Source organism: Phascolarctos cinereus, unplaced genomic scaffold (genome assembly GCF_003287225.1).
Source record: "Phascolarctos cinereus isolate Bilbo 61053 unplaced genomic scaffold, phaCin_HiC Scaffold_5;HRSCAF=322, whole genome shotgun sequence".
In the NCBI taxonomy this organism is placed as follows: Eukaryota; Metazoa; Chordata; class Mammalia; order Diprotodontia; family Phascolarctidae; genus Phascolarctos; species Phascolarctos cinereus.
Window position 1 is genome coordinate 374,513,768 of NW_027555958.1, and position 26,037 is coordinate 374,539,804.

Genomic DNA, 26,037 nt, shown 5'->3' on the forward strand with positions numbered 1-26,037 from the left:
TGAGAGGGTATTAACAACTAGGGGAATCAGGAAAAGCTTTCTGTGGTGAGAGTGGGAGGATAGCACCTGAGTTTGACCTGGGAGGAAGTCTAAAGATTTTTGGAAGTGAGGAAGGTGGGCATTCCAGGCACAAGGGGAAGCCTACACAAAAAGTGGAAAGGTAAGAAATGCAATTCTGAGTTCAGCTGAAACCTGGACGTGAGTAATTTGAAATAAGTCTGAAAATGTAGTCTGGAGACAGACTGTGAAAGTGTAAAGCTAAAGAGTTGGTATTATCTTGATCCTAAAGATAATAAGGAGCTATTGAGGCTTCTTTCACAAGGCAGTTACCTGACCAGACTGTGGTTTAGGAGGATTATTTTGGCAGCTCTGGATGCCAGGTGATCAAATAGAAGTGTGATATATACAAAGTTCAAGAGATATAATTTCTAGGTAATTAATCATTTTATTAAGAATGCTAGCATATTATTAATAAGAGGATGGTCATCTGGCTGTATCTCAGACCAAAGACGAATGATGGAATGAACTGAACTTAACTTACGTGCCCTTGGGAGAGTGGTGTTCCTTAGGGTGGAAATCAACTCTGATTCGTTAACAATTAATTGAGAGAATTAAAATGAGAGGTAGACCTGTTCTAGTGAAGGCTAGGGCACATGATTTTGATCCATTTACTTCCAAATAACCCCCAGCCTTGGGCAATTTAATCTAGGAATTTATCCCCACCCAAACCCGTGTTGAACACTGCTCTGGAATTCACCTAGATAAGATGGTCTAGGTGGGGTAAGTTTTTGGCGGAAGTAAGCAATGACCTTCAAAGACTCAGCTTCAAACAACTGGAAAAAAGCCTCTATCTTCCCCGTAACTGGTTATTAATAACCATTTCTCTCAGAAGGTTGTAACAATAGTCCAGGTAAGAGGTGGTATTTGGATTACAGTGGTATGGGTGGAGAGAAAGGGATGAAAGTAGAATTAAGTAATTGGATATAGGGGATGAGTGAGTGTAAAGAGTTCCGGATGTGAAGCTGCAAACTTGGTTGGTTGGAAACACAGTGGTGTCCTCAACAGAAATGGGGAATTTCACAGAGAAGAGAGATGGGATTAGGGGCAAGATGCTGATTGTTTGTTAAGCCCTCTGGAGAGAGTTGTGTTCTAAAAAGAAGTAGTGTACTTAACTACATTAAATCTCTTAATTGGTGAAATTTCAGGTTTTTTGACAGTGAAATGGGGGAAAAAAGACTTAGAAACATCTTTTTGAACTGGGAGATAAGAATTCTAGTCAGGCTTTGTTCCCTTCAGTTATTCCTGTTTTTAGAGCAGCAGATATTTATTAAATACCTATTATGTGCAAAGTCAGAAGCACTGAAATCAAGACAGAGCTTTGGTCTAGGATTTTACATTGTATGCTTGATAACACATGAACCCAGAAAAGTAAATATAAGATCATTTGAGGAAAGAGAGGGCAAACTAACAACTTTGGGATGAGTAAAGGATTGCCAGAGGAGATAGCACCTGAGCTGAACCTTAAAGGAATAGAAGGAATCTAAGATGTGGATGTATGAGGGTGGGGAGGAGTGATGAGTGAGAGCTGAGGAAGGGAGTTCATGCACAAAGGGCAGACTATACAAAAGCATGCTGAAGTTGGACAGCCAGTAAAAGGTAATGAGGGGCTAACCTAGATTATTGGCCATATGGGTGCAGTAGAGAATGGATGTCAGAGGAGTGGAGGTGGAATTGGCAAGACTTGGAAAGTCATTGGATATGAGAGAAAGGGTTTGGGAGAAGGATAAGTTAAAGATAAATTCCAGGGTTGCTAACCTGGGTAATTGGGAGGATGGTGGTATCCACAACTATAATAGGGAAGCTTCACAGCTCTTTCTCTTTCTCTGCTTCTGGAGCCACACTCTTCAAAGACTCACTTCACCTCCTTCACCCTCTTCTGATTTCACTAAGCCTCTTTAGTTTTCTCTTTCTTGGAAAGTACATTCACTGTACATAGCTATAGGTAAATAAGTGTCCTAATGCCTAACAAGCATGAGTCCAGCTCTTCTCTCTCACATTCTCTTCTGTTGGCTGGATCCTTTTTCCAAAGCAAAACTCATCTTTTACTTACCCAGCAAAAAAGCTTCCCCTAGGATGGTGCTCACAATGGTTCCACCTAGGAGCTTGGCACAGGCTGTTTCCAGGGCATGAAGAACAAGCACTGTCTCTCTCCTCCTGCCAAGCAGGTTGCAGTAATTATGATAAAACTGGCTTGATACCCTGGGGAGGCTGTGGGCAGGTGCTGCTCTTGGCCTTCTCTTTCTCTCAGCCTATCCCTTCACCTAATCCAGTAATTGGGCCAGTACAACCTTAGGTTGAGTTTCAGCTTAATGGTTAAGGTTTTCTGTCCCCTTGAATGTAATAATTGCAGTTCAGCAAGTGAATAAAAGAAAATTCTTACTTTTAATTTTTTTCCCCATAAGTTAATAATTGTGGAGAACCTCTAAGCATCGAAAATGGGAAGCACAGTGGTGGCTACAGAGTGAGCTTTGATTTTGGTGAGGTAGTGACTTACCACTGCAATTCAAGAGGTCAAGAGAAATTTACACTTATTGGAAATGACACCATTATTTGTGATAAAGATGGAGAATGGGATAAGTTGCCTCCTAAATGTAAAGGTAATGGATTTCTTTAGAGTTTTTTCCTTCTTGATGTATAAATAATAAAAGACTACTTTGAAAATAATCATAATGGGGTTTAGCCATGTGTGAGTAGAGGCAATGCCTGTCTCATGCTTCTTTTAAAAACTGCCTTTAACTTAACTCAGTTTGGCAGGTATAGACTAAAAACCAATTTTGTTTTGGAAATGTCGTTACCTATTCCTAGGGCTGGAAATGATTTGTGTGCTTTTTGGGGTCTCTACCATGGTTGTGTAGGTATTCAAGGTACTTAATTAGAATTCAATTGAAGAAAAACAAAATCCATACCAATATTTTCACATAAAATTTAGCTACTAATTGTGAGAATATCATCACTACAAATAGAATGAAAATTTTCACTTACTGTTCCTACATGGTAGGTTTATATTTGTGTTGCTTGCTTGTCTGTTGAGTGAAGTTTACTGATTCAGCTTTAAAGAAGTTTATTCATCACCCAAAGAACCAGAGGTAGTGTTAGGACACATGGTACTCTGTGATGGTAAGTGCCTTAGTCACTTAGACCATGCTAACAGGTTTAAGCCATAGGCCTGGCTAAGTTTGAGAAAGGAACATCTTTTTTCTACAAACATTTTTTAAATTACCTTAAATATAACTACTTTAAAAGAACCAAAATTAAATAATATTATTAACAAGTTCTAAGTTAATGATGTTATATATAGATGTAATAGCTAATAATATAAAAATTTTAATTTAATAGCTAATAGTAATATAAAATTTTTAAGAAAAAAAGATCCATTCTGCCTTTGGGTCTCTATTCATTCATTCCCTCATTTATTGATTGATTGATTGACTGTTATATTGATATTATATTGATTGATTGTTATACGGCATAGTTTTGATCTGACTTTGGTTTTATTTCCAGAGAGCTTAAATAGATAGTTCTTTACTAACCTTCCTTGAGTCCTTACACTGAAGTCATACCCTATCTAGGACTTACCCACAACTCTGGATCTTTAGAAAAGCATAACATCAAAAACCCTTGTAGGTTTTTACAAGTGTAAACTTGGTGATAATTTAGTTTCAGCCAATACTTAACGAACTAGTTTTGTATCCACCACTTCCTAGCCCTATGCCCCCCCCCCCTTTTTTTTAAACATAATGACATTAACAAGTGTTTTCAAATAGTAAAAAAAAAAAACCTTTAAATTATCCCCCCCTCCCCTGCCATGGAGTTGTGAACTAGTCTAATTCTGGAAAGCAATTTGGAACTGTGACCCAAGGGCTATAAAACTGTGCATACCAGTGGCAGCTAGATAGCACAGTGGATTGAGCACCAGCCCTGGAGTCAGGAGGACCTGAGTTTAAATCCAGCCTCAGACACATAACACTCACTAGCTGTGTAACTCTGGGCAAGTCACTTAACCCCAATTGCCTCACCAAAAACCCCCCCCAAAAACCTGTGCATACCATTTCACCCGATAATACCATTACTGTATCCCAAAGGCTTCAAAGAAAAAGGAAAAGGACATATATGTACAAAAATATTTATAGCGGCTCTTTTTGTGATGACAGAGAATTGGAAATTGAAAGGATGCCCATCTATTGGAATGGCTGAACAAGTTATGATATATGATTGTTATGGAATACTATTGTTCTGTAATGTAAATGAACTGATACAAAATGAAGTGACCAGAACCAGGAGACCATTGTACACAGTAATAGCAATATTGTACAGTAACGAACTGCGAATGACTTAGCTATTCTGATGAATACAGTCATCCGAAGGACTTGGAATGGACCTTCAGAGAGAGAACTGATGGAGCCCTGAGTACAGATTGAAGCATAATTTTTTTTTCATTTTTAAATTTTTCCTTTTTCCTTTTTCTTTTTTTTACAACATGGCTGATATGAAAATGTGTTTTGTATAATTTCACATGTATAATTGATATCATATTTCTTGCCTTGTCTGTGAGTGGGGAGGGGTGTGAAGGAAGGGAGAAAATTTGGACTTACTAATTTTTTTTTTAAATCAGTGCTAAAGATAATAATTTTTTTTTAAATTTTCCCCACCATACATACAGGCAGAAAATTAGCAGGCTTGAGTTCCACTGTAACCTGAACCATAACTCTATTCCCTCCATTCCCAAACTTGCATGAGATTTATTGTGAGAGTTTAGTGGCAAGATGGGAGTGAGCAAACTAGGTTAAGGATTGATTGGATGTCAGGCTAGGTGTAATGTTTCCTCTCCTATGATATATCAATAGTTAGATCAGGGTACTTGGGGAATTTGAAAGATGAGCACAGACAATGCAGGATATTCCTACATTTTATATGAAAACCCCTTCATGACCCATGTGCTCCTATCACAGAAAGTTTATTTTCATTTGACCTTTATTATTTTTTTGTTTTAAAGAGAAATCTATCAAATTTTTCCTCTTTCTGGTGAGTGGCTTCTTTTGAAGATGATTTTCCTCAGTTCCCCCTAGAAATCTTTACCTTTTACAAACTGCTTTTGATTTAAGATCTTTCCAAAAGTGATTTGTATTTCCAATTCACAGACCATTTGTCTTGACACTTAAAATATATAGAAAACTTAAGGTTTAAAAAAAAATTCAATGATTTCATTACAAAATTTTATTCTTTTAATTATTGAGAGAGATTTATCATAGATTATATAAATGGTTTCATTGACCCATCAACTCAGCATGAAAAAAAACATTTCATGAGCCAAACTAAATTCAACTTGGTATACATTTACTGAACACTTAATTCAATAGGACTAAGTCTCAGAAGCTTAAACATGCAGAGGAGATAAAAAAAAATGAATAGGAAAACTTAACTGTAAGATGGCAATCAACTACCAAAGAATTATTTTATACACTAGAAAAAATAGCAAAATTCATCTGAAAGAACAACAGGTGAAGAATATCGAGGGAATCAGTGGGGGGAAAAAAGTAAAGGAAGGCAGCCTAGTAGCACCAGATCTCAAATTATACTACAAATCAGTAGTCATTAAAACAGCCAAGTACTGGATAAGAAATAGACATATCTACATTAGTAAAATAGCCACAGTAACTTGGTATTTGATAAACTCCAACATCCAAGCTATATTAGGTTAAGAACTCGCCATTTGCCAAAAACTGCTGGGAAAATTGGAAAACAGTCCAGCAGAAACTAGGCATAGACTAACATCTCACACCACATACCAAGATAAGCTCAAAATGGTTCATGATTTAGACATAAAAAGTGAGATAAGCAAATTACTTTCAGATTCATGGGTAAGAGAAGAGTTTATGACCAAACAAGAGATAGAGAGGATCCTATGAAGTAAAGTGGATAACTTGGGTTTACATTAAATTTAAAGGCTTTTTGCACAAACAAAACCAATGCAGCCAAAATTAGAAGGCTAGCAGGAAACTGGGGGAGAAAATTACAGCAGATTTCTTTGATAATTGTTTGATTTTTCAACTATATAGGGAACTAAGCCAAATCTATAAAAATAAGAGCCATTGTCCACTTGATAAAAGGTCAGGCAGACTTAGAACAGGTAACTTTCAAAAGAAGAAATCAAAGCTATTACTAGTTATTTGAAAAAATGCTCTAAATCACTACTGATTAGAGACATGCAAATTAAAACAACTCTTAGATACTGTGAACCCCTCAGATTGGCTAACATAACAGAATAGGAAAATGACATGCTGGAGCAGATGTGGAAAAATAGGGACACTAAGGACACTGTTGGTGGAGTTAAGAACTGGTCCACCCATGCTAGAGAATGATTTGGAAGTACATCGAAAGGGCTATCAAGCTGTACGTATACTTTGACCCAGCAATACTGCTACTAGGTCTGCACTCCAAAGAGATGAAAAGAAAAGGACCCGCATGTACAAAAATATTTATAGCAGCTCTTTTTGTGTTGTCAAAGAATTGGAAATCAAAAGGATGCCCGTCAGTTAGGGAATGGCTGAACAAGTCATGGTATGTAATTGTACTGGGTTACTTTTGTGGTATAAGAAATGACAAGCAGGATGGTTTCAGAAAAAACTGGGAAAGTTTATATGAACCCTCACAAAAGGAAATGAGCAGAAATTCTACATAATAACAATAATATTGTAACAAGAATGAACTGTGAATGACTGCTGTTCTGATCAATGCAGTGTTCCACGAAATAAAGGGTTCATAATATAGGATGCTATATCTACTTCTAAAAAGAGAATTGATGAATTCTGAGTGTAGATAGAAACATATATTCTTTCACTTTATTTTTCTTGCTTTTTTTTTCTCTTGCAACATGGCTAATATGGAAGTATGTTTTATATGACTTCATTCGTATAATTGGTTTTGTATATTCTTGTCTTCTCAATGGGTGAGGGAGGGACAGAATTCAGAAGTGAAAATTAAAAAAAAATTTTTTTTAAGTTTGCATTTGCTCCTGAAATGAGAATTTATTACATTATGGAATTTAAGAGCTTAAAGGAACCATGAGTATCACTTAATCTAAACCCTTATTTTATAGATAAGAAAACCAAGCCCCAGTGAGGGGGCCTGGTATGTCTAAGCCCTCATTGGGAATCTGGTCTTAAGTAGGAGAGAAGCAGTTTGATCCTAAGTACCCTTAGTTCAAATCCTGTGATCTTTTTACTACACCTTGAGTTCTTTGGAATGTGATATATCTGGAATCAAAATGTCATTTACTTTATATTTTAATCATGTTTATCATTTATTTTAATGTTTTTTATTGTTGTGAATAGTTTCCTAGTTCTGCTTTTACTGATCTACTTCTGCTTCTTCAAAGCAAACTTTTGAAAAACTTTATAAATTTTCTTTTTTAGAAGTCAAATGTAAAACTCCAAAAGTTGACAATGCAGTCCAGCTAACAGGATTTGGATCCTTTCATGGTTACAAGGACACAGTTGATTTCAAATGTGAAGATGGTTATTTCTTCTTACGAGGTAACGGCACAATTACCTGTGAAGCTGATAGTAATTGGAGCCCTGTACTTCCGTTTTGTTCTACAGGTACAAAAATCAGTCTTTCACTTCTTTCATTTTGCTACTTCTAACATGAGTAATAATAGATAGGGACTCTAAAAAAGTCATTGTTTGTCACATTGTATTCATTTGCTGTGATGTGCATATTTGCCAATATATCTTGATTTAACTGTTAATATTTTTCAAGCCTCACCTTAATTGTTGCTTATTATTTGAGGACACTTGTTCATTCTCCTAGTTTTAGTGTTCACTTTCATTCCCCCCAGAATAAGACTTTCTATTTCCATTTGTATATATATTTTGTGTTTATTTAGTGCATGGAAGCAGGTGTTTCATACACAATTTAGACTTTGACCTAGACTTTTCTGGCTTCCAGACAACATCTCTATCAATCCCAGTGACTCTTTGCCCCTAACAGTCATATCAACTCTATTTTCTGTACCCTGCTGCCCACTCCCTTATTCCCATTCACCTTCCTCCTTCTATCCACCACTTCAGTGTTCCATTCAAGAGCTACCCACTCTTTCCACTTTTGTTTTTGCAATTTTAGCAGCTCTATAGGGGCAAAATTTGCTTTCATCTTAAACGTTTTCCTTGCCCACTCCTTCCATCTTCTTTCATTTTTCTGAAACCTGGCTCCCTTCTAGTGACACAGCTAACTTGTCTACCCTTTCTAGCACTAGTTGTACTTTCACTCTAGCCCTCCCTGTCACTGATCATGGTTGGGGATTTGAGATTCCCTTTGCTCTCTGTGGCCTCTTCTATGCCATCGATTTATTTACCACCATCACTTAGTAACCTCTCCTCCTTTGAAGTTCATTCACTCCACACCTACTACCTAATTAAGATGGGTAACTGTTTTCTGCCAACTTCTAGAACATTCTTTTTCTTTCCTCACTGAGTTCAGTGTCTGGCTCACATCTTTCCACTCCCCAGCTACTACCCTCATACTAGGGAATGTCAGCACACTTATTCATACTCCCTCAACCACCTTTACCTCCATTTTCTTCAGCTTACTCTTTTCCCATGATCTGATTCTCTACCCTACCTCAGCTGTACGTAGAGACAGTCATACCTTTGATCTTGTCTCCACTTGTAAGTGTTCCATTTTCATGTCCATGAATGCCTTCTCTGATTCCTGTCAGCTGTCATCCTACCTCTCCTTCTTTTTCAGCCCCAAATCTTGTTCTTTGTTCACACCATGACCTCCAGTCCCTCCACCTCTCAGTTCTTTTCCAGGATATCACCCATATGTTGTCTTCCCTTGCCCTCTGTGCCCAGCTTGACCTATTGATGAACTAATGCCATGTTATACTATCCTCTTGAGGCCCTTGCCTTCTTTTTCCCTTTCTAGTCTTTCTGTGCCAAATCTCAGCCTTGGATTTCTCCTACCATCTGTTGTCTTTTGCTCCTACTCATGTGCTCCTAAATGAAGCTGGAGAAAATCATAAAACCATGCTAACTGGGTCCACTACAAATCTATATTATATTATCTCAACTGGGCCCTCAGTACTGCAAGGCATTCTTTTTATACCTCTCTAATCAATTCACCATCCCACTCACCACAGCAGCTTTTTCAGACCTTTCATCCCTCCTCAAACTTCAGTTATTTTCCCTTACCTCACTCTCTAAGCTGAGAACTTTGCCTCTTATGTCACTGAAAAAAATTGAGGCCATTTGCCAAGAGTTCCTCTTATCCCTTCTTCTTCATCTTGTATCACTCAAATGTCTTCTGCTGCTATCTCCTTCACTCCTGTGTCACATGAAGGTTTGGTTCTTTTCCCTGCCAAGACTAGCCCCTCTACCTGCAGAAGTGATCCTATTCCATCTCTTCTTGGGACTTGACCCTTCTATCATCCCAGCTCACTCATTAATCTTTAATCTTACCCTGTCTACTGGTTGTGTCCCTGATGCCTTCAAACATTCTCACATCTCCCCTTTCCTCCAAAATCCCTTATTTGATTTGTTCATCCTTTCTAGCTATTATCCCATATCTCCTCCCTTTTGTGGTTAAACTACTTGAGAAGGCCATCAAGAATTGGTGTTGCCACTTCCTTTCCTCTTACTCTCTTCTTAACTCTTTGTAGTTTAACTTCTGACCTCATCACTCAACTGAAAATGCTTTCTCTGAAGTTTCCAATGATTTCTTAATTGCCAAATCTAATAATCTTTTCTCAGTCCTCATCCTTCTTGACTTCTCTTTCAGCCTTTTACACTGTTGGTTGTCCTCTTCTCCTTGGTAGTTTCTTATCTCTAGGTTTTCATGACACCAGTCTCTCCTGGTTTTCTTCCTGTCCAGTGACTCCTCAGTGTCTTTTTCTGTCCCTTAATCCCAGTCATGCCCTCTAACTGTGGCTGTTTCTCAAGGTTCTGTGCTGGGCCTCTCTTCTTTTCTTTCTCTAGTAATTCATTTGGTTATCTCATCAGTTCTCATGGATTCAATTATTCCTTTTCTTATGATTCCCAAATCCACTTATCCAGCTTTAACCTCTCCTGACCTTCAGTTTCTCATCTCCAACTGCCTATTGCACATTTCGAAATAGATTTCTCACAGATATCTTAAACCCCACATGCACAAAACTACACTCATCTTTCCACCCCAGACCTCCTTTCTTCCTAACTTTCTTGTTACTGTCAAAGGCATCACTACCAAGTTCACCAGGCTTGCAATGTAGGTATCATTCTTGACTCCTCGCTTGGCAACATACTGGATGTGAGGCAATAAACATCTCTTGAGTATGACACTGTCTTTCTTCTGACATTGCCACTACTCTAGTACCCTCATTAACTTATGCCTAAACTTGTAGTAGCCTCCTGGTTAGTCTCCTTGCCTCAGGTCTCTCTCTCTATTCAGTCCATCTTCCAGTCGGTTGTCTTCTTGAAGTGCAGGTGTAATGTGCTCTCCCCCCCTCCCCCATTTATTTAACCCAGATCCAATATAAAATCCTCTGTTTAATGTTTAAGACCTTTTATAACCTGGACCTCTTCTGTTTTCAGTTTTCTTAAATGCACTCCTCTTCTTGTATACTCTGAGATCCAGTGACACTGACCTCCTTGCTGTTCCTTGCATAAGACACTTCCGTCTCCCAGCTGTAGACATTTTTCTGACTGTCCCCCATACCTGGCTTGTCTCCATCTCTTGGCCTTCCTGGCTTCCATAAAGGCTGAGCCAAAATTCTATCTACGGGACTTCCTTTATTCCCCTAAATGCTAGTTTCTTCTCTGTGTTGATTATCTCTAATTTGTTTTATGTATATGTGTATATATGTATGTATGTATATTTTTTTCCCCGCCTTTCTTTGTATCCCCAGCTCTTAATGCACTGCCTGGCCCATAGCACACACTTAATAAGGAGTTGTTGACTGACTGACAATAAAGAAAAATTACAGGAATTTTTATTTAAGGAAATGAAAATGCAAAACATAACTTTACTAATAAGAGAGGTAGCTCTTAAACTTTTTGACATCTGCTTTTCTTTTTGAATTTCTAGAACATGCCTATACAGAGCCACCTTACCCAAGTCGTCCAGGTACAGTAATTCCTCATTTAGTTATGTGTTGTTAAAAAAAAATCTTTTAGTCTCCTGACCTTCAGTTTCTCATCTCCAACTGCCTATTGCACATTTCGAAATAGATTTCTCACAGATATCTTAAACCCCACATGCACAAAACTACACTCATCTTTCCACCCCAGACCTCCTTTCTTCCTAACTTTCCTGTTACTGTCAAAGACATCACTACCAAGTTCACCAGGCTTGCAATGTAGGTATCATTCTTGACTCCTCGCTTGGCAGCATACTGGATGTGAGGAAATAACAGCTAAGTTCTGTCTGTTATATCTTCACAACATCTCTTGAGTATGACACTGTCTTTCTTCTGACATTGCCACTACTCTAGTACCCTCATTAACTTATGCCTGAACTTGTAGTAGCCTCCTGGTTAGTCTCTCTGCCTCAGGTCTCTCTCTCTACTCAGTCCATCTTGCAGTTGGTTGTCTTCTTGAAGTGCAGGTGTAATGTGCTCTCCCCCCCTCCCCCATTATTTAACCCGATCCAATATAAAATCCTCTGTTTAATGTTTAAGACCTTTCATAACCTGGGCCTCTTCTGTTTTCAGTTTTCTTAAATGCACTCCTCTTCTTGTATACTCTGAGATCCATTGATACTGACCTTGCTGTTCCTTGCATAAGACACTTCCGTCTCCCAGCTGTAGACATTTTTCTGACTGTCCCCCATACCTGGCTTGTCTCCATCTCTTGGCCTTCCTGGCTTCCATAAAGGCTGAGCCAAAATTCTATCTACGGGACTTCCTTTATTCCCCTAAATGCTAGTTTCTTCTCTGTGTTGATTATCTCTAATTTGTTTTATGTATATGTGTATATATGTATGTATGTATATTTTTTTCCCCTCCTTTCTTTGTATCCCCAGCTCTTAATGCACTGCCTGGCCCATAGCACACACTTAATAAGGAGTTGTTGACTGACTGACAATAAAGAAAAATTACAGGAATTTTTATTTAAGGAAATGAAAAGGCAGAACATAACTTTACTAATAAGAGAGGTAGCTCTTAAACTTTTTGACATGTGCTTTTCTTTTGAATTTCTAGAACCTCCTAATAAGAACCACCTTACCCAAGTCGTCCAGGTACAGTAATTCCTCATTTAGTATATATTGTTAAAAAAAATCTTACAGTACTTTGAGTTATCTTTCATTCACCATCTTCACTGAACCAAAAATTCAGTGGTGATACAAATGAAGTAAGATGTACAGTGAAAAGGGAAGGCAAAAAGGCTAAGGTTCAGTTCCTCCCCTATGTCTCTTTCTGGTGGTATTTAATGACCCTTGCTGACTAATCTTCAGTAAGGTAACGTGGCAGTGCCGTTTATGGAATTCATCAGAGAGTTCTTCATTTTTCAGAGTTCAGTCCATTTGTTGTGTTCTGAACTGTTGAAGGTGCTCTGAGCTTGGAAACTGTTCTGATATGACCCATGCAGTATTCCTAGCACTCACCTGACACTCTCTCCTGATTTTACTCAGAATCTTCCCCTACCTTACTGTTGCTGGGACAATGAATAGGAATAACAGTCTACCTCTGTAGATGACAACCTAGAAATTTCATTAGTCATAGAATCATAGCTGGAAGAGGCCTTGGAGGCCATTTAGTTCAGTCCCCTCATTTTATAGATGAGGAAAATGAGACCAAGGAAGGTATGATCAAAAAGGTAATGCGGCTTAAATTCCCATTGAAGTACAAAAGCCCAACAAAATCTTATCAAGTAAATATATAAGATTTTAAAATTCTTTTTCTTTTCTTTTCTTTCTTTTTTTTTTTTTTAGGGACTAAGCACTCAGTAAAATGCTTAGGTAGCGTTTATAATTCCTATAAATACTATTACATTTCCAACATTCATTTATCCCTCTGCCCCAAGGTTTCAAGAGGAAATGTCCATTATTTTTCACCTCTTCCAGATTTATTTCTTCCATGTTGGGGTTCTTTGATTTGCAGTTAGAGTAGAAAGCATATGGTAATTGACGAAGTGGGGATAAATACTATTTTCTAGAAGTAAATACAAAAGGACGTGCATTGTCAACAGTTCTGATCAAGCTTACTAGACTCTGTCCAAGGGGAAACATACTTCTGACTATGGCACTTGAGTGTTGTTTTGAGGATCAAATGTGATAACATATCAATATTTTGTAAGCATCAAAATGCTTACATAAATGTTAGCTCCTGTCAACAATGATAAAAAATTTGCATTCATTTTTTTTTATAGCCCTAGGAAAGGGCTATAAAATATCTGGGCTAGGAATTATTCTTATATACTGATAAATACTTTAATTGCCAGAGTCTTTGGTCTAGGATTCCCATATAGGATATGGGTGTGGTAATACCAAAGGCTGTGGATGTAGATTCTATGGATTTTTGTGGGATATAATATAAAATAATAGCTTACATTTTATAAGGATTAATTTTATTTATTGGCTGTCACTTTTACTCATTGGCAACTCATCTTATACTTTCATGTCCATTATAAATAAATGTTTATTAATGTAGTTCACCCTAATAAATAACCCAATGTGTATTTAATTTGATTTTTTTAGTTTTTCATAGGAGTTGAACACCCATGTGCTTTATATATGTTTGTAAAGTTTCCATGGTAATAAGTGGAGTTTACAAATTATTAAATAGAAAAGAATAGTAATTGGTTAATACTAATCCAAGGTCATTAGGCAAAGAAACACTGGAGTTTTTGTTTCCAGAGTTTAAAAGTAAAAAATGTTAACATTATACCGATGAAGCTAGAGCAATGGTTTCTAAAATAGGGTTTTCGTTGTTGTTGTTGTTTTGAATTAAATCTGCATTTCGTGGGGGGGGCTTTTCTAGGATCTGCTAGTACTTCCCAACAAGAACCACCTGTCTCAAGTCAACCAGGTTCAGTAATTCCCCATTTAGCATTTTTTATACAAATTGTAGTTGTTTATGATGCTTTTACCCCATCATCTTTTATGACAAAGCTGCCTTGCTCTTCCAGGGCTTTTTCCATTCTTCAGAATACGTGTAGTTTGGTATATTCCTCATTCAACAAACACTTATTAAATACCTACTATGAGCAAACATCTATAGTAGGTTAGAGCAGTTCTGAGGTGACCAGGGAAGTTCCCCATTCCCTTGTCTTAAGTGAACCTCACAATAGGCTGATCCTTTTTAAAAAAAGTAAATCTTGGTATCTGTTGTCTTTATATCACTCACCCACATTTTCCAATGCATCCCTTCCAAAGAAGAGTCCTCCATAACAATAAATTAAAAGGGGGGAAAAGAACAATCCAGCAAAACTAACCAGCACATTGATTTTTCTACAACTTTAGTCCCCACCACTGCATAGCAGAAGAAGAAGGTGCTTTCTCATGTCTCTACATTGGGACCTACTCAGTCATTGTAATATCTCAGCATTTACATAGTCATAGATTTTGGGAGTTGGAAGGGACCTCAGAAGTCTTCTCATCCATCCCATATACCAAAGGAAAGCCCACTATAACATTGTTTGTTCACCTTCTGCTTGAAGACCTCCAAGAAGGAAAACCATCCACCTCTTTAGTCAGGCCATTCCCCTTTTGGACAGCTCTAATCGTTAGGAAGTTTGTATGACAGCAAGCCTAACTTGTCCTCTTTACAACTTAGAGCTCTTTGCTTATTGTGCTGTCTAGTGGGACCAAAATATAACAAGTTTAATCTGTCTTACAAAGACAGCCCTTCAAGGTATCAGTGAAAGATAACACATCACCCTTGAGTCTTCTCTTTCTGGCTAACTGTCACCAGGTTCTTCAACTAATTTTCATATGGCCTGAACCCAAGGCCCTTCACCATTCTGGTTGCCCTCCTGGAAGCTCTGACTTGTCAATGTCCTTCATAAAATGTGGTGCCCAGAATTGAGCCCAGTATTCTAGATAGTGTAATGAAAGTCAGAGTACAGTGGAACTATCAAATCCTAAAAGCCCTATTTTTCTTGGTGCAGCTTTTTTTGTCTGTTTCAATATGTTATTGATTCATTAAGCTTGTACTGTAATGAAAGCGTCAGATGTTTTTCAGAATAACTGTTGTCTATCTATGTCCTACCAATCTCGTACTTATGAAGTGGATTTTTTTTTTGTATCCAAGTACAGAATTCTGCATTTATCCTATTTGAATTTCATCCTATTAGATTTAGCCATGTTATAGCTTATCAGCATTGTTTTGTTTCTTGTCATTTTTTTTGTATGAGGATCTCTCTCAGATTTCTGTCATCTACAACTTTGAGTATACCATCTCTGCCTTCATCCAGGGCATTGATTAAAGTGTTAAAAAGCATAGATGTCTGGAGTATGCCACTGGAGACCTCTCGCCATATTGACATTGAAACAATAACAACTCCTGTGTGAGTCCAAACAGTTATGAATCCATCTGACTGTATTATTTAATCCATGTCTTTCCGTCTTCTCCACAACAATAGTATGAGATCTTTTCAAGTTTTGTTAAAATATGGTAAACTATATTTGCAGTGTAATCTTATCAAAAAGGGAAATGACATTAGTTTGATTATGACCTGCTCTTGATGAAGCTGTGCCTGGCTCCTTGTAATCATTACTTCCCTTTTTAAATGTCTGCCAACCTTGATGTCTCTTAATGATCTGTTGTAGTATTTTCCCAGCAATCAGAGTGAAGCTATAATTCCCAGACTCTTATCTTCCTTCTTGTGAAAAATCAGGATGACATTTACCCTTCTTCAATATTGTGGTTTGTCCTTTCATGATCTTTTAATTTTCAGTGACAGTGACCTAGCAATCACATATCTGCCGGTTCTTTGTGGACTCAAGGGTCAAGTAACTTGAATTTATCAAAGTCAGCTAGGTACTCTTTCTAGCTCTTTATCTTGAGTATTAACTCCCTGGTAGTAATGTTTGTTCTCTCATTTCCAATGTGAAGGCCATCCTCTTTTGCAAAGAAAATAGAAAACCAAATAAGGGTTGTGCACCCTGCCTTCTCTTTGTTGTCAATTTTCATTACCCATCTATGCCAGGAAAGGTCCTATTGGGGGGGGGTGGCAATCTGGGTTAAGTGACTTGCCCAGGGTCACACAGCTAGTTAAGTGTCTGAGTTTCAACTCAGGTCTTCCTGAGTTCTATCTGCTGAGCCATCTAGCTGCCCCAAAGGTCCTACTCTTTGATCTTCTTTTGTCTCCCAAAGTACCAAAACAAAACAAAAAGCTACAAGACACTAGTAAAGAACTAGAAAGTTAAAGTATTCAACTGAGGGATGACTGGACTTTGAATGGAATAAATGATTATTATTTATCATTAATAAATGACAAAAGAGACATTTTCAGACAAAACTGAGACGACTCATGTGAGCTGATACAGAGCCAAGTGAGCAGAATCTGGACATTTTATACACATTGTAAAGAAAAACAATTTTGAAAGACCTAAGAACTCTGATCAATATGACAACCAGCTATGACTCCAGAATAAGTCTGCTTACTCCCTTCCTAACAAGAGAGGTGATAGACTCAAGTTGTACATGAAGACATACATTAAAACACTGTTTTGCTTTACTATAAGTTGGGGTCCCCCCCCATCTTGGAGGGGATTTAGATGGGAGAGGTGTATGAGTGATTATGTTGCCAAAAAAGAAGAAAGAAAAAAGAGTAACTGAGCCATTGTTTTAAATGCACAGAGAATTGATCAGTATTTATCCAGTTATTTAAATTCTTTAAAAATGTTCCTTAAAGGAATAATTATATCTATGCAGTTACTAAGTATTCTTTGGAATATTGGCTCCTATGTATTTTATGTATTTTGTAATTCTTTTAAATGAGACTTTTTCCTTTTACATTTCCCTTCTGGATCTTATCACTATGTGGAAATGCTATTAATTTCTGTGAGTTTATTTGTAACTTTATACTTTACTGAAGTAATCAGTTGTTAGAGTTTATTTATTGCTTCTTAAGTAAATCATGTCATCAGAAACTAGGGATAGTTTAGTTAACTCTTTGCCTTTTAATATCTTGTTGGTATTTCTGGAACCGTGTCAAATTATAGAGACTTTATTCCTATATTTATTGGGAAAGCTACTAGCATTTTCCACTGCATATAATGTCAGAATTGACTTATAAAATTTCAGTGATAAAACAAAACTTTAACAGCTGATGAAAAGTTTGCAAGAGTTTTCATTTTAGCAGATGAAAGGTAAAACAATATTGTTAGGAATCACTTTACTCATCTCAATTGTTGACTGAATCTGCTTTCCTTTTTGTCTTTTCCAGGGCCTTCGCTTCCTCCCAATAAAGAGCCACAAGGTCAAAGTTCAATAACTCCTCATGTAATAATAATCATGCAGACAGAAAAGTTATTTGCTATGGCCCAAATTACTCTGTAATGAAGAGGAAAATGTTAAAGGCTAGAATATTTTTTCAGTCTTCTCCTGTTCTCACTTCTGTGTAGTGGTTCTTGCTGGTTATTGCTTGGTAAAGTGCTGCTTCTCATGCAGGACTTCTTAACCTTTTTTGTGTCAGGGTGATTTGTGGCTTCAAACAGTGTCTGGCACGTAATAGATGTTCAATAAATACTATTGATTGTGGTAGGCAAGTGAAGTCTATGAATCTGTTCTTAGATAAATACTTTTAGTTTAAATAAAATATATAGAGTTACAAAGAAAGCTAGTTATTAAAATACAGTTGACAAAATTTTTAAAAAAAAGTTTATAGACCCCAGGTTAAAAAACTTTAATGAGTGAGACGCACCATCAGCCTAGAACTTTTCTTTGACCGGAGTGAAACTGATTTGTTGCTTCCTGGACCTTTAGGTACTCTTAACCTTAAACAATTTTTCTATCATCTAAGCAGATCCTCTAATACTTACCTCGTCTTTTAACTTAATGTGCACGTCCTACATAGAGTTCTCTTCATGATATTTTGGAAATAGTAGGCAAGCAGAAGTAATATGAAAGTTCACAAGCTAAGTTATGTGATTTTTGACTAATGGTTCCTGGTTTTTCAGGGACTTATTTTTCCTTCTGTCACATTCTTTGGCTATTCATTCCAGATCTAGGTTGAAGCCCTAATAATTCTTCATGTAAATTCTTCACACAAAAATTCTTCATACCTCATTTTTGTTAGTGAAGGAGAAAGATGTCACATTTAAAATTGATTCTGGTCTTTCTTCTTGGGGAGCAGTAAAATTTGAGCCTTGGTACATGGTACATGGTGGCCTGAGTCACATACTACTCATTTGTACTTTTTGTACAAATTTGTAAGTTGAATTGTATATAAATATTTCTTCTTGAATTTTCACAGGTAATTGTTTAGATTCCCAGATGTGATCTCGGTGCATGTGTTCTGACATTTTGTGAGCTTTTTTAGAATTGCTCATCTGTAGGATAAGGACCTTGTCTGGTTTTAGATGTTCGGCTAACACTCTTTTAAGTGAACTCCAATAAACATGTTCATGGACACATCCTCTGAGGTTCCTAAACGTAATTGTAGTTGGGACACATTTTTCATTAATATGAAAACCAAGCCTAAACCAGATACTACAGGAAATCATAGAAATGGATACTGCAATAGCATAGTGAAGCATTAACTTATTTTTCTTCTGCTTCAATCATTGTAATTAACATTTACTAAGCACCTACTCTTAGTAATGCACACAAAAATATAAAACTAGGTTGCTGCTCTCAGTTTTCTATATCACAGTTTCAAAGCTAATTAAAAGTTCAGTGAGTTCAATGAACTTGGGGCTTTACGAACAGTTCTAAAAGCCACTTATAAATTGTTTAACCATTTTTAGTGTTCTACCTTATACACTATAGAGATGAAAAAACGCACAGTATTTCATGCTGAATTACTTTAATGTTTCTTAGGTTTTGGCATCATTATCGTGATAGTTCTTACCATAGGTAAGTAGCACAAAATCTTAAGAATCTTGTTTTAAAGTGAAGCCTATGTGGTTTAATGGGAAGAAAGCAGAATTATTTGTTTTATTTTGTTACTGTTCACAGTTATCATTTGGTCTTGTAGATTAATGGTCTCCAAACATTTTTGATTACTTTTGTGTATCAGTGAAAATGTATTGAGTTTGCATTCCTCAATATATACGTTTATTTGTAGATTAAGTGCTGTATTAATATATTATACACATTATAAGCCACACACAAAGTGGAAATTAAGGATGAGATTAAAAAATGGAATAATATTTTAAACATTTTATTTTAAAAGTCATTAATGCAAAAAAACCCTTTGCTCATTCTAAAATTATTAGCATTTTTAGTGAGAACATTGTTAGTAATGATTTAAAGGTATGGCTCTGAGCTCAGTTTAATACTTGATTTTAATGGATTTCATAGCTGAAAACTATACTACACAAAAGTATGTCAAGTTGTCAAGTCAACAGTCATTTATTAAGTACTTCTTATGTACCAAGCCCTCTGGCTAAGCACTTGGAATACAAATACAAGCAAAAAGAAAGATGGTCTTGCCCTTGAAGAGGTTACATTCTAATAGGGGAAGATTGTGCAGAAAAGGAAGCTGATAACAGGAGGAGGGGGCTTGGTGGAGAAAGAAGTTAGGAGTGGAATGAAGGTGTGACCCTGACAGGTGTGGGGCACTTTGCTTAAAATGGAAGTTCTTGGAGAAACTGACCAATTAAAGGCAGGTGCCCCAGTGGTCTGCTAGGATGAGAAGGCTGCTGAGGGCTGAATGTTTTTGCTGTATGAGAAGACTGGAGAAAGAAGTCTAGAGCCTCAGATATGTAGATACAGGTGGAAGAAGTGCATGTTGACTAGTTTACCACATCAAGCTATTCTTTGGTCTTATCCACCAGTTATCCAGTTTGTTGACATTGCTTTGGTAACTTTACATCTTCCTTGAGGTCAGTTATTCTTGCAAACTAATTGAAAGGTTTTGCATTCTATTCTGCTTCTGGAAGATTTTTAAACAGGATAGAAAATTCCCTTTCCAGGTTAAGTCCATAAATGAATTCTTGTGACGCATATTGTTTTAAGGAAATAGAAGCTTAGGTTTATGCTTTTTCAAGTTGTGATGGCTTAAAATACTGTTTAAAAAGAATTTTTTAAAAATTGTGATGGTTTTATAACTATCACTAGCTAATATCTTGAAGTTCAGCATACACTTGGTTTAGGAAAACTAATATTTCCAATAATTTTAATTTGAGTTTTTCGACTGGCTGTCCCGTTTTATCAGATTGTTTTTTAGCTTGCCTGTGTGGCTGTTGAAGTTTGTTGCAAGAGTAGAAGTGTAACCTCTGCTATTGTTGTTTGCCTGTGCTCACATTATTATCTTCAATTTATAGCAAAGGTTCCCAAAGTTATTTGGCCTTCTGCCCCCTTTTAAAAAAAAATTACTCCAAGCACCCCCCCCTGAAATCGGCTTTTTTTAACTTGTTAGCGGTTCTATTAAATTTGAGTTACCCAAGGCTACTATGCTTGAATCATTCCAGCAGAGAGAGAGAGCTAGAGAGAGACACACACATAGAGTAGTATGCTTGGTTGAAACTATGATCCACAGTTTCTTTGCAGAAATCGTTTTAAAAATTCTTGCCCATTTTGTGAAGATTGTTTGGTTAAAGCTAGATAATATATTCTATAAATCCACTTCATTGGGCATTATCTCAACTATATGCATCACAGTAAGTGAATGAATGAACAGGTGAAAACACCACACCACTGAGTGGTGGAATTTTTGTTCTTCAGGACACCTTGTGTTCTTGATGCATAATTATGACATACAGATCTACATGGTACCAGTGTCAATCCATAAAGTTCTTTATTTTTAGATAAAAATGCATTTTTTTCCTGTACCTGACAAGGATCATATTGCATGCATTCCACTTTGGAAACCATCAACCTAGAGTGAAATAAACAAATCTTTGACACGGAATCACACGATTTTACTTTGTCATAGTGATTTAGAATGGCTCTTTGTACTTACAACCATTTAGTCTTTTACAAAGTAATTTCCCCCCTAATGTTGAACTGAGTGAGTTTCCCTTCAGTATTCTCTGGTAGCCTTATAAATTCTCCTAGGAATCTCTTCTTACTGATTTTTAGAATGCCTGAGAGGCAAAAAGTATGTTGTACACTGAAACTGGATGGATAATGTATTACCTAGTAACTAGTATGAATTTGTGTAGTATATGTGCCTATCTATGTGTTCACAGTGGCCAGCTCTCTGTCATTAAATTAAGGAGCTTACTGTTTTTCAACATTTCATGATATTTGGATTTTTTTTAATAGTTATCGTGTTTTCAATGATCAGCTTTATCGCTTATCGTCGGTACAAGGAGAAATAAGGGTGAGTCAAAGTGTCTTTTAAAATGGATCATTTTTTTACAATTCCATCCAGAATATTTTCTTTTGCATTGACTTGTACAATCAGTATTTTTTCCTTTTTTCCAGTATATTAATGTTAATGCCAGACTTGGCAAATTTGCTTTGTATTTAAGAGCCAGGTCAAATTTGTTTTGTTGGGGAAAGGGCACAGGCAAAATTTTTGGCTTTCAAAGAAAGAAAAAGGCAGTTCACTCCATAAGATGATGGCTTCCAAACTCAAATCAAAGTGCCAATCTAGGATCTACAGGAGGGGCTGAAAGAGCCCCTCTCAAAGTGCACAGCTTAGTTCGTTGATCACAGCCACAAATGGAACCAGTAGGAGATCAATGGTCAGACCACCCCATGCTGGTGACCTCAGGCTGCACCAGAATCGTTGATGCTTCACAAGTCTTTTTATTGGGAGGAAGGAGTCCATGAAGCTACAGATCCATATTACATTTTGCTTTCTTTTAAGTATGTGATGAATCCAACATGTTACTTTCAGAGCTGCTCTTGTTTTATTGATGCTCCTGTTTCTTATGTGAATTTTAAAAAATACTTGCTGACCTCTTCCCCCCATTTTGGTAACCTAAATACTCCACACTGAATTTAAAGAAAGAAAACAAATCCACACATTGGCCATGTCTGAGGACGTATGTCTCATTCTGCACTTTGACTTCACCATTAAACATTTAATTACTAGTCCTCTGGAATCATGGCTGGTCATATTAGTCCTGAGTTGTTAAAGTATTAGTTGTATTTTTTGTTATTATTTACATTGTTCTCTGTGTTCTGCTCACTTCATTCTGAAGTCTAAAATATCTTCCTGAATCAAATTCCTTTATCTTTTCTTACAGGGCAGTACTCTTTATTCCATTACATTCATATACCATAGTTTGTTTTAACTTATCCACAACCCAGTGGGACCCACTTAGTTCCCAGTTGTTTGTCACTACAAAAAGAGCGGTTATAAACATTTTTGTAAATGTGAGTTCTTTCCCTCTTTCTTGATCTCTTTGGAGGTGTAGGCCTAGTATTTATATTTCTATTCTAGGTCAAAGGGTTCACAGTTTAATGATCTTTTTGAATGCAGTTACAAATGGCTAGATTAATTCATAGTTTTGTAGCTAAGAAATCTAAGGAACTCTTAAGGCAGGTTCATATACTTTTTTTTCTTTTTTCTTTATTTTTTTAGTATTCTCTCTTATTTTATTTATTTTTAGTTTTCAACATTTGCTTACACAAGATGTTGAGTTTCAAATTTTTGCCCCATCTCTCCCCTGCTCCCACCCCTTCCCCTAATCTGCCCTCCCTTCTGTCACCCCCCTTTCTCTTATCCTGTTCTGCTTCTATTTTCCTGTAGGGCAGAATAGATTTCTATATCCCATTGCCTGTATATCTTATTTCTCAAATGCATGTAAAAACAATTTTTAACATTGTTTTTAAAACTTTGGGTTCCAGATTCTCTTCCTTTCTCCCTCCCGACCCACCCTCATTGAGAAGGCAAGCAACTCAATCCAGGTTATTTATGTATAGTCATACAAAACCCTTCCATAATAGTCATGTTGAGGTTCACATCTCTTGTCCCTAACAAATGGTACCATCTGGTGTCATAAATATTGCCTTTTTTTTTCAGGTTATCATTATAGTAAACTGTGAATGTACAAAAGCAGAAAGAACAATGTACAATTTTGAAGTTTTGGGTGAAAGTGAATTTAAGAAAGAGGTACAACAATGAAATAAATAGCTCAGTGTCATAATAACCTGGTACCCATTATTTGTGGTATGCCCGTTGAAGAAAAATATTTTTATCCATTTGCCTTCTTTTGTAATCACTGCACAAGAATTAATTAGTGAAGTTGTTTTAGATTTTCAAAACAAAAGACAATTCTTTGTAACTAGATACTAAAATTCTACAGAGAGTCATGGACTTCTTCAAAGCAAAGCCTATTTCATATTTCAAAATGGACCTAACAACCAAAAATAAGAATGATAATACCAATAATATTAGTGATAATACCAAATATTTACATGGCACTTTTATGTGTGTAAGCCACTTTTTACATATATTTCATTATTTAAATCTCATAACAACCCTGTGAAATATAGATATGAGGAGTTTTCTTTTGGAAAATTTGACAGTGGTATCATTGGTATGTTAGTGACAGATTCCATGTTTGCCCCTTGTACAACGTGGAGGACTAATTCCTATGTAGCTGTAGAAGCAATATGGTAATCCCATCTGAGAAATTTATTTTAGAATTATCCTTCATAAGGACTCTACAGATTTTCCCACTGCTGTTTGTTTTCTTAAATTCCCCTTAATTTGGAGGAGTTACAAATTAATTAGTTGTACTTTAAAATGCTGTGGTTAAACTTAATTGTAGTGGTTGACAGAAGCAAGATCTATAAGACCTAGCAAATTAATAGCATATTTGTTAGCCTTTTACAAATGCAAAAAGCTTGAAAAAGCAAATGTGTAATTTACTGAATAAGAAAGTAAGAAGATGTAAATGAAATATATTTATTGCCAGCAGATTTTGAAAGTAATTATTAAGGTGAAACAAAGATAGCTGTGCTTTAGAATTATTTCTGAGGAATACTGTGTCTTCTGACTGATTCTGCCTACAGAAATACATTACCACTTTAATAACTTTGACATCATCTTTAACTCAAACCTAGTGAGTTCAAATGTTATCAGATTTCTTTATTTATTATTGAGCATAGATGAAATGCTATACTTATACAAAAGGCATTATTCTACAGGGCTTAGTATTTTTAGTTTTATTTCAGTTTACCTTTTGAAACTTTATAAAAGCTTTCTCTTTCTTTTGCCTCTATAGATAAAATCTTATTCTTCATTGAAAGATTGTTCATTAAAGCTGGACAGAAGAGTATGTTTGTCCATGATGAGTGTTAATGGATTAAAGAAAACTTTCAATAGATTGTCTTTTTTATTATATATTTCTGTGTTACTAGCTGGTTTCTCTTGAACCAACCTATGATTTTGTTAGAAAAATGAACCCATTAATAATTACATAATTTTTGCTATAGTTCTCATAATTTTTTACTTTCTATATTTTAAATTTCATCCTGCCTATCCTTAAACAAGTGTTTATGGAAAAGCTGTTTTTTACTATCATAGTAGCCAAACTAAGATTTGTAGGAGACAAAAATGAGTGAAGTTGAGTTGGGAAAGATAACTGAACAGTGCAAGTTTTTTGGTTTTTTTTTTTTCCCAGCCAAAGACAAGGTTTATTAAAGATTCACCATATTGGCCAGATTTTAAGAATCTGAGCCTGACTTTATTTTCTGCTTGCCTCTGGTTCTTAAATAGGCAAAGCACTATAATGTATGCCATATTATTACAGCCTATTCTGACTTATGCATATAAACATTTAAAAGGAAACAGTATCACAAGAGTGCAAAAATGATTTATGATTGGTTTGGTGGTGCATTCTTGACTTAAATTCAAGTCTGACTGCTGTTTCTAGAATTCATACTTTGGGAACTTGAGAAGTGATGAAGTATTTGCTCTTACTAGATATTACTTAAAGGAAAGCAAAATTTTTTTTTATACTTAATCTGCCATGATAATCAGGAGTAGGAATACTTGAAGCTGAATTGAATGTATTGGAAAAACTTCTTGCCATAAAATTGAACAGTATGAATGCACGTCTCCTCTATAGGCATACTCAACAACCTGCTAAAAACTTGGAGCGTTAGATCCCAGTACTATTTCTTTTGATATGATGTTTTAGTAGATGAAACAATTTTAGATCATATAACTGTGTACTCTACAATGCTCATGCACAGGTCATCACTGAGGAGGCAGAAGTTGGGAATTTCTCCATTTGATTTGATTGTCTTTAATCTTGTTCAAATTGAGAACACACATTAATTTGAATTAATATTATATTTTTAGTAAAAGTACAAAGCCAAGACAAACCTAAATTAACTTTTTAGCATTACTTCATCTTTCTCATAGAATTGATTTTGCTTGTTTTTCCTGTCCTTCTTCCTTTTCTTTGGTAGGATTGATCATTCACATTTTATTCAGTCAGACCTTTTTCCCTTCCTCTGTTCAGCAAATACATAACTGATGGAATCCACAAAGAAGAAACACATTTAAATTCTCTTACTTCTCCTAAAGAAGACGCCTTAATGAAAGAAAGGTTTACTTAAATCATTAAAAGGTATCTGTAACTCATATTGTATCTTTAAGTCATACTCAACTGGAAAAGGGTTCAGAGATTTTCATTGGGAACTAACCAAAGCTGTGGGATATTTGCAGGGGACAGAAAGAAAAACTTGTGCCATGTTTTCTTTGCTAAAGTACTGAATCTTCTGGCATTGAACTGTACTTCATTATAAAACATGCTTTCTAAAAATGTTTTCTGAAGGAGTTTCAAAACACTACAGACTTTTGCTCTGGGGGAAAGGGCAAAAAAAAAATTAAGCATCACACTTATGTGGAGATTGGTCCCTCAGCCTTCCTACACAGGTACAGATCTAGAACTGAAAAGTCCTGTGTCAGTTATCTGCTTCCA

The 26,037-nt window shown here is 36.2% G+C and overlaps 2 protein-coding genes across 2 annotated transcripts in view; both read left to right on the forward strand.

The window, feature by feature from the left end:
* Positions 1 to 21,471, forward strand: part of LOC110203608 (membrane cofactor protein-like) — a 237,841-nt gene extending 216,370 nt beyond the window's left edge. The window contains 5 exon segments of the mRNA XM_078156349.1: positions 11,122 to 11,160; positions 14,015 to 14,062; positions 17,427 to 17,459; positions 19,022 to 19,057; positions 21,413 to 21,471. Of these exon segments, the coding sequence (XP_078012475.1) occupies positions 11,122 to 11,160; positions 14,015 to 14,062; positions 17,427 to 17,459; positions 19,022 to 19,057; positions 21,413 to 21,468 (212 nt within the window). The 3' untranslated portion in view covers positions 21,469 to 21,471.
* Positions 1 to 26,037, forward strand: part of LOC110203606 (complement receptor type 2-like) — a 126,953-nt gene that overhangs the window by 59,377 nt on the left and 41,539 nt on the right. The window lies entirely within an intron of this gene.